The sequence below is a fragment of the Hetaerina americana genome, unplaced genomic scaffold (assembly GCF_022747635.1).
Source record: "Hetaerina americana unplaced genomic scaffold, ioHetAmer1.1.p SCAF_7, whole genome shotgun sequence".
NCBI lineage: Eukaryota > Metazoa > Arthropoda > Insecta > Odonata > Calopterygidae > Hetaerina > Hetaerina americana.
Genome location: NW_027287316.1, coordinates 45250482 through 45264896, shown reverse-complemented (window position 1 = coordinate 45264896; position 14415 = coordinate 45250482). Strand labels below are relative to the sequence as shown.

Genomic DNA, 14415 nt, shown 5'->3' with positions numbered 1-14415 from the left:
ATGCACATTAGCGGATGACTCCGTTGATAGTTACTGTTCCGGCATCTCCCACAGTTTCTGTGGAATTAATCATAGGTACCTATAACGAACTGTTCCCCACCCAAAGTGATTTTTTACTGAACTTATTTATTGTATTTCTGGAATTGCAAAATTTAGCGCATTTATTCAGTTATAATGAAAGAATAACTGCATATTAATTATTCCCAGTAAGTTTCTCATCAATCATTACAATTTCTATTTTGCTAATAGTATTCCTGCAGTCAAGCTATTGATGATATACACTCAGATTAGCCTAATTTCCTTTTAAGTTTTTCTTTGTAATCTTCCCTCATTTCCTGGATGAATTTTAGTTCTATTCATCTTGATAACCTTTCAGAAATAAATATTCTCATAGTAAATGCAGAAACCATATTTTAATGCACATAAGGCATTAAGTTTAAGCCTTTTCAGTCAGTAAGTAAGTATATTAAATTTTAGGGATAATATTATTAAGTGAATCGTGAATACATTTTTAATGAAGTTATGTATGATGATATTAACCTAAATCCTTCAGGAAATAACATTTTTAATAGGCAAACTATCATAATAAATTTCAACATATAAAATAACAAGCTGTTGTTAAGTCACAAAAATTCATTTTTGGAAACAGTCACCCATACTAAAAATGTTGAGAATGAAAAAAGCTATAGAATTCAAGAATGAAACAAAATTGGAGTGACATCCTTGCAAACGGTCCTTTTCTTGTTTCGACAGGAAATTGATACATGAATGTCGAGGTATTCAAATATTTAATAAATACAGCAAACAATTGAAAAGTTACAGACACCCCTAAAATACACAGCCAAAAAAACCACAGGCAGTGGCAACACAAATACCTCTATTTCAACTCAATAAGGGTAAATATCGTACATCCGAACAAACAAGGTTTGCACAAAAAGTATCCAGGGCATTTTTTTTTGACGTGACTGTACGTCGCAGCTCGCACGCGTAGGCTCGGTGGTGGGGAGGGGGGCGCTAACCTTCAACACGCATCAAGCGCCAATCGCTTGCGAACGTTCGTTCAGCCTAGATCGTGTGACCCGTGTCGAGTGACTCGGCGCAAGAGCAAAATGCACCGAACGATTGAACAGCGGTACGCCATCAAATTTCGTTAGACTTGGGAAATCGGGTAAGGAGACGTTTGACATGATTCGCCAAGTGTTTAAGGATGAAAGCATGTCACAAACTGCAGTTTTCAGAAGGCAGAAGCTCTTCAAAGATGTCCGGGAGAGTGTGGCGGACGAGCCCCATGCTTGACGACAGTCGACGTCAAGAACCGACAACAACGTGTGCGTTAATTGCTGGATTCAAAACGTCGGTTAGGTGTGCGCATGACCGCAGATCGTATTGGCATTGATAAGATGACAGTGCACACCATTATTACTGAAAATTTTGCGATGCGAAAATTCTGCCCTAAACTCGTCCCGAAGGCCTTGACAGACGACCAAAAGCAGAGTCGAGTTTCAGCTTGCGAAGACCCTTTGTAATGGCATCGCGACGATTGCCCAACCCTCTTTCAGTCCCGACTTGGCACTTGGGGGCTGCTTCCTATTCCCAAGAGAAAATCCTCCCTCGAAGGACACCACCATGGGAACCTAATTGCCCCCAAAGAAGCCTGCAAGCGTATCCTTAAGGACTTTCCGGAATCCGCCGACCAGGGAGCCTTCGATTCGTGGAAAAACCGCAGACAAAAGTGTGTCGACGCTTAAGGGATGTACTATGAGTCAATTTAGCAATATCTTAAATAACTCTCGTCTTCGAAAACTTTTCAGGATAATTTTTATACAAACCTTGTATTATTGAATCCATATAAATGAAATGCGGTATTATCTCGTAAGTCATTCCGTACCGTCGCAACTTAAAAATCGATGACACACTGCGTTAGAGACATATTACTGTGTTAGCGCCGATGATATTAAGGTTTCTGAGAATTACCAAAGCCTCAATTAATCCAAGTAACGCAATTACCTACCAAGTGTTATTATAGCCGCAATCACTAATCACAGAGACTCTCAAGCTCTTGGGTAAAGTATTTGAATGTTTCTGTCCCCTACTTTCACACTACTTACGCCATTTTTAATTTTCATGTTCAGCTAAGCTAAATAGGCATCTCCACCTGGTAGAGAAAATTATTTGGAAAATGAGTTCGTTTCATGGAAACAACGTAGAGTATTTTGAGTGCAGACTCCTGGGAGAATGTGACACCACTAAAGTAAACCAACTGAAGAGCACACAAGCAATCTGACTCGTGTGAGTGTTGAAACTAACATATAAACACTGCTATTGCATTAAAATGCTTTCTATTCCGAAATGAACATACAAGATAATAATACTCGTATTTCTACGAGACCCCATTACTTGCCAGTTGTATTTTATAATACCAGGTACGCCACGATTCTACATATCAAAAATAAGCAAGCCAGTGTGCATAACGGAAAGGAAAGAAGTTGCACACTCCCTAACAGTAATATAGAAACTTACAAATGTTGAATAAGTTCATTACTCGGCTGTCTGAGCTCTTGTTGTGGTGATACTTCCGGCGGCATTCACCATGTCTCTAAAACTCGCGTCTACGGAAGGCGTAGGCGGTGCGCGCTGAGATAAGACAGATGTAAGCGCCCGGGGGGCTTGGGGAGGTCAAGACTGCTAGAAAAACCTATTTGTGGGACTGATGGTCGGGTGAGAAAATACTCGGAAGAATTATGGCGCGCACCGTGGAAATATTTTTTGTGGTATCATCATTATTGGGGCAGGCTCCTTACTCTAACGGAAATGCAGTGGTTCCTCCGGCTAACGCCCCCCTCTACACGGGTATCATAACGCAACTGCAGGAAGCGGATTTTCACTACCAGGGTCAGGTAAGGTCTTTGACTTTATCTGAAGATGCTGTCTCCCCTTACTAGGTCAAAATTTACCACATTCAATCTCGAGTATGATATCACAAAATAATTTACATGTTACCCAAGTCTATTGCATCACCAGCTTCTTCGATTTCCGCCATTTTATAGATTACAGATGAGCCTAGGTTCCCTGGGAAATTGACAGATATCTTGAAAGAGCTAGGGATGGCAATGGCACCTGAAAAATACTTACTACACCTGATATATTTGATACATTCACTTGATATACTTCACACATTGGCTCATGAAGCTGGTACTAGTATATTTTAAGTATTTTATAGCATTACCACATGACTAAGGGTTTTAAGCTCTATCATAATGATTATTGTAACCACAGGAAAATGCAAAACACCCATAAAAATGTGAATTAGATTTCAACACACTGGACCAGGCAACAATGCCCTTCTGAAACCAATGTAAAGTTATATAAAATTTTGGCTGTCTTCACTGGTTAGCAATCCCTTCACTAGCCACTGGTACCATTAAAATATATACTTTTTATCAAAACACATAAAATTATGGGACATTTACAGAAGTTAATTTTTCCAAATTTAGCTTTTAAATGAAGAAACTATTTCCTATTTCAAAACTAAGAAAATTACATGATCAATAATGATATATGTTTAGAGTTTCTATCATTCTTAGTTATTACCAGAGTGTACATAAAGAAGCAGAGTTTATAATCCTTTTTGGAAATATCTAAATGATAGATAGAAAATCGAAGTAGTATTAATATGTATGGGTGGGAAATTTTAAAAATAATTGTCAAGAAAAAATTTCAGGAATTTTCATTCCAAGTTTTTATGTGATGCTAGCACGTTTATTGAGTGATTGAGAGTCTATCATTTAAATTAATAACTCCTAAACATTTCTACCTCAGGCAAGAAGTGAGCGAGATTTGGAAACCTGCACAAATGATGGGGAAAATGCTGCTATTTGCAGCATTGTTCATAAACGGTTTTGGCAACCACCACTAGTTCACCGTCTTTGTCGCTGTCCAGATCGTCAGGAATGTCCATGGCGATGGAGTCCACGAGGACCATCAATCAACACGACAAATTCTCCAGCACCCATGATTGTGGATCCTGATGAAATAGAATTCCCTGGCACCCTAAAAGGGGTTATGTACACACGTGATCGCACCATGTCACTTAACAACCGCTCACAGGTCAAGGCAAGTGTATGCATTGAATGATTTGGAGTTTGCACATGGCTAACGATTTGGATAGAAATAAACGATGCTGAGCAGAATTCACTAGTTCAAAAGCTTCCTAAAAAAGTGCTTAAATTGTACTCATCCTCTGCTGGTTACAGGCTCTGCACTTATTGCTGACACTGAGAGCACATTTCTTATTCTTTCCTTACTAAGTCATCCAGATTGATCAACCAGCAAGCCAACTGGCTTTAATTAAGATATGCTTTATCCTGGGTATTTTTACTGAAGCAATTTTATTACACATTTTAAGAAAAGGAAGCAATCCTGTTAAAATTAATAAATATATAAAAGAATACTTTCCAAATGCCCTTAGTTATGAGGTTAGATTGGTTAGACTTAATTGTGAGGCTGTTATTTAGTTAAGGAAAGGATACAGATGATTATAGTGGTGACAACTATGCGTAAGTTACACCTATAGTAATTTCTAAACTAATTGCAAATTACAGTTGGGCTGCATTTAATATTGGAAGATACTTAGCATTATGGCTTAGCTCCATGGGATTTTAAATAAATACAAAGGGTGAACACAACTTGGCAATATTGAATGTGAATTTTGTATCATAAAATTCATCCATGGGCTTCATCAGAATTGCAATTTGGAAATAGTAATGAATACAATAGTTGACCACAATATTTTAACTTATAGTCAATAGTCAGTTGTTGAATACAATAAATGACAAGAGGTGAGCATCAATTTACTTGTCATTAGGAAAAAAAATGTCGGTTGCAGAAAAATACAATTGACTGGCAAAATTTACTATGAAATTTGATAAATCATTTACACATAGGTTTCAGAAATTTAATTTACACAAATAATAAGATGATTTTACAGATACGCAGTTCTTCAAACATACAGCACAACTCATTGCTATTTGCCATCAAGGATAATGACTGCATTGATTATCTGCAAGGTAAGAGTAGCAGGGACATTCCTACTCTTTGTTCAAATTAAATTTAGGAGCCATTTTACTATCAAATTGCATATTTTGTAAACTAATTTTTTCCTGTTATTAAAAAAAATTATCTGAGTATTATAACAAAATAAAATGTACGACTGGGCATAAGAATTAAGAGTTCTGAAGCCCACATCAACTTCCAGCAGGGATGAGTTCACACCCTAACCGCATGACTAAATTGTAAAAATTATTAGAGTATTGCTATTAAATGCTTTTCATTTTTTACCCACCTAACACACACCATAACCAGACAGTACTCACACTGGGTTTCCAGACATTACCTGGATGGAGAGTTCCTTATGCCACAAAAATATTTTTTTTAACAAGAAAGGAAAACTCCAAAATTGATGGAAATAACAATTAGTTGGGCTAAAACAGGTGTAGAGATTGGAAAGAGAGTAGAGGGTGGGGATCTATACCTCATCTTAAGATTGTACAGATGGATAGAAACCATGATAGGCAGGAGGTCAGGACATGTTTTTCCATTATTGGGTGTGAAAAAAATCTGAACTGCTTACCTAAAGCTTAACTAACATGACAATAAATATTCTTAGACTCCATGCTACACGTAGAATATAGTATATTATTCTTTCGCTTGGCATACTTTATAACACCCTTAATTCCATCCATAATTCCTATTCTTTTCCTCCCTCTGCCTCACTTTCTCAACATTCTCCCCCAAATCTTCACCACTCAATTTGCCTCTCAGTACCTCTTGCATTCACTAGTCTTGCCTGCTTAGAATCAACAAACTTTTTTCTTCTAATACAATGCCTAGAACTACATCATTTTTTAAAATTTTCAGACCATTTTATTTTATCTACTCTTCTCCACACCCACATTTGAAAAGACCTTCATTCAATGCTTATCTTGCTGCCTCAATGACTAAGTTTCTGAGTCATATAAAAATAAGCTGCATATTAACATTTTCACTAGTCCTTTATTCACATCTAAAGGTGCTTGCCATGAACTACAGCCTCTTTGTAAATGCTTCTTTACCCGATGGAATTATTCTTTTTATGTCTCCACCACTCTGCACAGCCATCCAAAACACTTCCTTAATAGGTAAACCATTTTACTTATTTCTGTTTATGTCCCCTAATTTTAATATTCAACTTAACCTTTCTATTTATTGAGAATTTTATCATCTTTATTTTCTTATAATCTATATTCTTTCTTATATCTATTTCTTATAATCTATTTTCTATAATATTTATCTGCAAATCTGACAAATTTGAAGAGCTGCCCACTTACTTTTACCCCAGCACTTCCCTTACCATTTCCTCCATATATATTTTGCAAAGAACATGTGATAATGGATATCCCTGACTTGCTACCTTGCTTAGCACTGCCCATCCTACTCTCCATTTGCTATCTGTGCCTGTGCAGTATGCACCCTGATTTTACCCAGCTAACCCTGTGGGACACCTAAAATCTACAAATACATTCAGTGAGTAATCTTATGTTCCTTTATATTAGTTATTACTGCTATGGCATCAGGAATATCTATACTCTTTCTAAACTGAAACTGATCTTCTCTTTAGTACTCCTTTGCTCTTTTCCTCATCCTTTTGTTGATGATCCTGATTAATACCTTGGCCTCATGTGAAATAAAACTTAATAGTCCTGTTATCATTGGTAATCTACCGTTTAAGGTATATTTTGGAAGGATATAGTCTCAAGTTTAAAGTTGCAGGGTAGTAATCAATTAAAATTATTTTTTCTTTTTCTTAGTTTTGCCAAAATATTAGAAGAATGCCACAATGCCAGCCAAAACAAGCAGCCCTTCGAATTAGAATGCAGGCATCCTCTGATGACTCTCCTAGACCAACCACAAGAAAAGAGCGAAGATTTCATCTCAATGATTATTCTTCATTGCATGCCACTGTCAATTGCAAGTGTCCACAGTCACGATACTGGAAATATCAGCGGAGAATATTAACTGACAATGGAAACGGTACAGTGGATGCTAGTGATTACTACACATGCACACCAGTGAGTATCTTGCATTTGTTTTTTCAGGTATAAAAAATTATAGCATATGCCCTAGCTAAGTCAATGCTTATAGCTTTATATTAAAGCTTGCTGAGTCTTAGTTGTCCACAAATAAATTAAGATTCACCGAGTCACAGTTTCAATTCAAAGCACTAATTACAAATCTGTGGAGGGGGATGGAAGTAACTACACTTTATAAGCATGCAAGCTTCCTTCTCAACCATTGAAAATTGTGTTACTAGCACAAGCAGCAGACTAAAGCAAATAACAATGAATGCAATAGCATATCTAAATTTCTGTGGAAAATTTAATATCAAAATCAGATACTAAATGGCACTAAAAATTGCAATTACCAGCTAAGGAGCAGACACTGTCGAAATTATATTATAGTTTTACATAAACCTGTCACAGTACTAAATAATGAAAACAAATTTGGGAGGAATTAGTTTCATGCCAAAATGCCATTCTATAACGAAAAAGCAGCTCTATTAGTGGTGTTAGGCTGTATCTAGCATAGCAAAATTCAAACAACGGCTATCGCTTACATGAGGAATTTCAGGACACAGTACAACTATCTAAGCCAAGTATGAGACCAAGATTTACTTTTAATTAGCAATAAAAATGTGCTACCATGTCAATATATTTATTAAGGCAGTTGAAATCATCTGATGAGGTATTGCAAATGAGTAACAAATGATATTATGTTCAATACCATGGCTGGGTTCAAAACACAATTATCTCCATTATACCGTACTACATTTAAGGATAAATGAATTCAAGGTCAAGCTTAAGAGTCGCCATAAGCTGTCTTGTCAAAGTGACACGCTGGAAAATGTACAAGGTACTTGCCAAGCCCGGACTATGGGATTTTGATCACTACACTACAACAAACCCTACTCTCCTAGTAAACCATTCATTATTCGATATCAGCTTGTGGGTACACCACAGATAACTTGAATGGCTAATTAAAAATAATTAAGTACAATGCAATATGCCAGTGTATAATAAGTGACTAACTAGGGCCCAAGCATTGTCAGTTTAAAAATGCTGAATGGTTCGCTAACTTAACCAAAAAAGCATCATGTAAGCGGTGCAACTCAATTTTCATTTCAATGTGATATTCTGAAACTTAACATTATCTCGCCATCTACATGTAATAGCACAAGTATTTGGGCTCATAGGTTAATTGCATCAGGATTAAGTTATATGACATTAGTGTATATCCATGAACTAACCATCAACCTCACCCTCTTTAATCACAGTATTTTGTTTTTTACAGCTGAAACGATGCCAACCAAGAGAATTCTGTGGCCATGTAAACGCAGAGAGTTTTGCATCATATTATCAATGTTCATGCCCGATTGGATACCTATGTGTCACACAACATCCAAGGATTCCAGTTAATGTTTCCGAACTCTTCTTTTCTGGAACTGCATACAGAGCAGTTTGCAAACTGAGTTGGATAAGAAGTAATAACAATATGCCGTATTCTCCATACGTATGATGCAACCATCATATTTATTCTGTTGAGAAGCATAATTTATTCTGCTAAAAAGAACATGAAAGCACCTATTTTACATGAAAAAATCTAATGTACAATATGATAAAGGTAATTTGACAACCATGGATAAAAAATTGTTGCTTAAACTGCTGAGCTGATAAAATTATTTTTTGTAACATGTGAATAACTAAAAGGAAAGTGATATCAATTAACTTAGATTTCAGGTTCATTAAATAGGAAACCACACTTAACAACCTAGAGGCAATGCACAAAGAAAAATGTCTTTCAGTAAAACATATACACAAGAAAAGCAGAGTATGTCTGTAACTCTCTTTTATAAGAGCAATAATACATGAAGCAGCCACTTCTGTTACATATAGGTTTTACTATTACTGCACAAATTTTGTAAGGCATATTAGGAAATAGCTTCAGTATCTAGTGCATTGTAAAGATAATATATTTAATTTCCCTATGCTTGTATATTTAACAGGGAGGTGCTCCTTAGTTTAAAAACTGTTCTGTGTTAATAATAATGGTTCAACATAATAAATCAACGTGGAAGATTTATTACCCCCAAGTCATGTAATATAATGAAATCTTAGCAATAAAGATTAGTTCTTTTCTCTAATAGCGTTTTGACAGCATTGAAATGAGCTTTAGATACCTAAGCCATAAACACAGTAATCAACCCAAAGGTCAGTTTGGTAGGTGACGGTAGAGTTCACCCAATACTAAGCTCAACCGCATGTTATATTTACACATCAGTGCAGGGGCGACAGTTCCTTTTCCTGTGCCAGCTATGGTTTTCCAAGAAGATCTGGTACCCGAAAAATTACACGACTGGAGTGGAATTGAGGGTGTCCAGAGAGGTGTGCCCGGGAATTGAACCACGGCCCTCCAGTCAGTAGTCCAACACTCTATCCCTGTACTACGGCGACCTACCTTAATATACCCAACTTTATTCAATTGTTCCCGGCCCAACTTAGTGGAAATTCATTTTAATTAAAAATGAAGAATACAATGTATCTTTCCACTGTCTTTTATTCATGTACAACCAGTTTCAACGCTCAAGCGTTGAAACTGGTTGACCTGATGATGACGCTTGAGCATTGAAACTGGTTGTACGTGAATAAAAGACAGTGGAAAGATACATTGTATTCTTCATTTAATTGTACCCAACTTTGTTCGAAACATTCAACTGATCCTCCATTCTAATACACATAATTAAATTTAAAACACTACCTGCATATCAGTATTTTTGACCAATAGCAGTGCTGTTCACCTAGGATATAAACAAAAAAGTAGCAATTTGGCTATCACTTAAGAGGAAATGACTAAAGCAATGGATTTGGTTCTATGGTACCTTGCTTGCACCAACACAAATATTTCTTCTTAAAGGGTAAATGTGGTCTATACCAAATAGTAAACAACAGGCCCAACAATTTTTGCATTCATGAACAAAATCCAGTGAACTCTTCATTATTCATGCTAATGGATGTATGATAAAGCATAAATAATCAATAGACATGGATGACCAAAATAACCTTATAATATATTTAGTTGTGATATAAAGGAATACACATGGAAACTCTCCTCTTTCATTCCCTGTGATTAATTAGAGTTTTTTTAGGAATGTAGAGTAATTTCTTTTAAAAAGGTAGAATTATAGATTTCCAGAACATAGAATTACCACAAAGTGAATAGCTGAACATATTTTTCTCATAAAGCTAAACTGATGAATAGGCAGGAAAAACAAATGACTGGTGAAGGATGAATTTTACTGAAGGATAGCTTAAGTGTACTCACATATTCGACATATTATATCAATTAAAACAATGCATTGTAGATAGTGATCGACTATTTGTTGCACGGTGAAACTATGTAGTTGTTTGCCTTAATGAAAATATGGAATTCCGAGGGCTAATTGACGTGAGGGAACCGATAATGGGAAATTATGGATAGTATAATAATACTTAAATTAAAACATTAAATACTAACAACAATTTTTGATCATTTTAAATTTTAAAAACTTTTAAGAAAGCTGAGGTATTTCAAACTTGTATTTTTTAAAAAGCATATCAAAATTTCAAAGCATTTTAATTATCTTAACCATTGTAATTTTATTAAAATTTCCAAGGAGCTGCTAAGAGACTAGCATGGAAAATCTACAAAAGAGATAATATGCACATGGATAATCAAGAGTTTACTGTACATGAAAAAAAAGCATGAACTTAAACCATACTTTACACTATTAATTGTTCAGTTTAAATTTTAAAGAGAAAAATGTCATTATCACAGGAATAAAGAGGATATCAATGTGATGTGAATATAGGATATATATGTGATAATAAACAGGTACTAAATTAAAATAAGTTAATGCAAAATGAGAGTCACTTCCACCAAATAAAAGACTACATTTACATGATTCCCACATCCATTTATTCACAATTCAGTGATTTCATTTTTGCACTCGGCTTGAAATACTATGGAATTTATAGGGAAGAGTTTTCATTTTTTTGAGACTTCAAACCTTTGCTTATTCACCAAATTATGCGATATCTGTAACTTACCAAACAGGCCTCTGGCCTTCACGGTTCTTTAAACAAAATTTACCTTTCCAACTCTCTTAGGCCAATAAAATTATATTAGATAGTCTTACCTGCGAAGATTGAGTTGCCATGGCTCTAATGTTTGGAATAAGCTCTTCTTGGAATGTGTCCGGCCAAAAAACTCGGGTAACCAAGCCATAATGAAGTGCTTCACTGGCAGTGAGCTTTCTACTCCCAAATAACAGCTCACTTGTCTGAAATATACAGTAAAGAAACATTGGCAATAGACAATTAAACAACTCTAAAACAAAATCAAAATACAGACAATAAATTATTAAGCCACATCTGTCTCAGAAAAACTTAAGTTTTCATTCCTACCATAAAGAATTCATAAGTCATAAAACATAATTTTTCCCAGAATGAAAGACTAGATGGACGCTGTCGTAGCTAATATACTGGCTTCCTAACCTGAGGGCCCAGGCTCATGTCCAAGAGGTGGCAACATTTTTTCGGTGGTATCTTGATCCTTACTTTAAGTGCTTTATGGAGAGCGATTTTAGCTGTCAGTCACCTCCCTAATAACCAGCTATGAAAGACTATATATGTACTACTTTCTTCACTCGTATCTCCGTTAGAACAATTCTCTAAAAATTCATTATGCTTAAAGAAACCAGGCATTGATGGATCTATTTATCAGATTGAAGTAACAATTAATACTCAAGTGACAAATTTTAAACAGAATTAGCTATAAGTAGTCAAATATGGGTCATTATTTTAATTGAGTCAAGTGAAATCCCATTTATATAACACCACTTGCAACTGAAAACAAATTGTCATATGAGCAAATAAATAACTCTGAAACCAGTACAAATGCAAAATCTAATGTATTATTTCTTATTTAGTTATAATGTAAAGTTGTTTCCCTTATAAATTTTAGATGTGAAGTAATGGGTCATTTATCCAAGAATGTGTCAAAGCACCTTGATGGAGAGACAACACATTACAAGAACATAACTATCATAAAATCATACTAGAGTACAAATTAAACAATTTATATTCAAATTGTAAGGCATGCGTTTATCATCTTCTAAATGGATAATAATTTCCAGTGGTAATGTTTACAATGTTTTCACAGAGGAAATATACATTAGTTTTCTTGGAAATATTTCGAAAAGATTTAACTCCAGATCATACTTCAGTAAGTTAAAAAATATAGCTTCATATGGGTGCATTGTTATGATTGAAAAAGGCCATGAGCAACATGAATAAAAAATATTCAGCAGACCAAAAGAGAACTGCTCAGAAAAGAATTTCGGCCAAAATTGTAACAAGGGGACATTTGATTAAATGCATTACATGGGAGCACGAATATTAAAAATGGGTATCATGAGATGCAACCACAAAATGCAATCTCCCCTAAATTGGTGGTAGGATCCACCCATTTAAAAAATTGGTTTCAGTAGCATTTATGCACACATGTGAACGGCCTAAGTCATTCATCTATCTCATCATATGGGGCTATAGTTCTTGCCTGCATGCTGCTATACATATTGTATCTGCATGCTGCTGGTGTAAATTTATTGTAGTGTAACTATTGGTCAAAAAGACAAGGGTTGTACGAAAAATTCTCAGCCATGCCCATAGAACTTCATTACTACTCGGATGATTTTTTCCCTCGTGTTGACTCAACTGTGAGTAGATCTCAGGTGAAATTGCAAACCATTCTATCCAGCAGTTTGCTGTAGGCAGGAACTCGAATCAGTGGCAGTGCATGTGTTTTTAGAAATGGTAAAATAAGTCTTTTGTAAAAGGACAACTCCTAATGGAAATTCATTCAAGGATTGTTAATGTGTGTAGGGACTCTTCTCCTTCAATTTCCACCAAGAAGAAATGGATAGCCGAGTTTTAACATAGTCCTGAAAGCCTCCAAGATGAAACCCTTGAAGAATGTCCAAAAAGTGCAACCATACCCCTATGTTTGGTGCACTCTACGAAAAATAGAGTTATTTTCTTCTTGTGAAAGAAGACCCGGCCTACAAAAACTGTTTTCTATCGACCATGCGCCTGCCCACTTAAGTGTCTTGAAAATTGGAAAATTTAGGGATTTGCTCTAGGAAGGGCTGGAACATCCACCCTATTCCCCAGATTTGGCTCTCTTTTACATCTACCTCTTCCAAAAACTGGAAAGTTTCCGAACTGGCCAAAATTTGCCGTCCAAACAAGAGGCCATTGCAGCTGTAGACTAGTACTTTGCAGCACTTCCAGTTTATTGAAAACCTAAATTGTCAATGCCATCATCAGGCTGAGAACTTTTCAGACAACCCTTTTAGAGCAGAGCCCATTTAAAATGTTACTGCATAAGATGCTGCACAATCTAAGACACACAATTCTTACAGCCCCTCAAATAATCTCAATCACCAATGCATGGTTAACTACACAACTAAATTTTAAACACTGTTTCCATCCATTGGTAAAGGGGACAGCTAAGAAAAAATATTGATACTATTTCTTGCAACACCATCTTGATCTCTTCCCTTTCCCCTTTTCTTTTCAACTACATCTGGTAGGGTGGATCGATTTGGACACTCGAAGAATCATTAGTGGTGGCCAAACTTATTCTCTCAAGCCCAACTCAACGGTGAAAAATACGAGGGTCATCCGGAAAGTAGTACCCGTTCGTGCCGCATGAAGTGCTGACGACGCGAGTAGCCGCTGGACGAGGTCAGATAGCTTCAGTGGCTTGTCTGCCTTCTCTGAGCCAAGTTGCGTGACGCTAGCATTGCCTGTGTTGTTTCTGTGATTGTTTACAATGTTTAAAAAAATTGAGAACGCCGCCAGTTGTGAAGTGAGGGCAGTGATTAAATTCCTCAATGCAAGAAACGTTCGCCCATGTGATATTCATCGCCAATTAAAGGAGGTGTATGGAGACAATGTAATGGACGAGTCGTCTGTTCGGCGGTGGTGTCGCAACTTCAACATGGGGAGGGGGAACACACACGACGATGAGCGTTCGGGGAGACCGTCTGTCATTACAGACCAACTGGTGAGCTCAGTTGACGAATTCGTGAGGAACGATCGGCGCGTCACAATTGATGACATCTGTGAGCATTTTCCCAATGTTTCTCGAACAATTGTTCATGAAATTGTTAAACACCATCTGCATCATGCAAAAATTTGTGCAAGATGGGTCCCTCGCGTATCTCAATGAGCTGGCGGCGAAGGACTATGCAGCAGGAATACAGAAACTTGTCACACGTTA

The 14415-nt window shown here is 36.3% G+C and overlaps 2 protein-coding genes across 4 annotated transcripts in view; one reads left to right on the top strand and one right to left on the bottom strand.

The window, feature by feature from the left end:
• The window catches only part of LOC139696359 (uncharacterized), a 34971-nt gene that overhangs the window by 2986 nt on the left and 17570 nt on the right, over positions 1-14415 (bottom strand). For all 3 annotated transcript variants that reach the window (XM_071595091.1, XM_071595092.1, XM_071595095.1), the window contains exon 7: positions 11267-11410. In XM_071595091.1, coding sequence (XP_071451192.1) covers positions 11267-11410 — 144 coding nt within the window. The remainder of the gene's footprint in view (positions 1-11266; positions 11411-14415) is intronic.
• On the top strand, positions 2722-8610 carry LOC139696961 (uncharacterized). The gene is made up of 4 exons (XM_071595866.1): positions 2722-2897; positions 3820-4113; positions 6846-7106; positions 8386-8610. The coding sequence occupies exons 1-4, from the start codon at positions 2742-2744 to the stop codon at positions 8608-8610; spliced, it is 936 nt and encodes a 311-aa protein (XP_071451967.1). The 5' UTR covers positions 2722-2741.

What these genes read in the sequence shown, in the direction of transcription:
- LOC139696961 (XM_071595866.1), top strand. Translation starts at nt 2,742, where the DNA reads ATGGCGCGCACCGTGGAAATATTTTTTGTGGTATCATCATTATTGGGG. An exon ending in ATTTTCACTACCAGGGTCAG is followed by an intron (nt 2,898 to 3,819) that starts GTAAGGTCTTTG and finishes TTTCTACCTCAG; the next exon opens with GCAAGAAGTGAGCGAGATTT. An exon ending in ACAACCGCTCACAGGTCAAG is followed by an intron (nt 4,114 to 6,845) that starts GCAAGTGTATGC and finishes TCTTTTTCTTAG; the next exon opens with TTTTGCCAAAATATTAGAAG.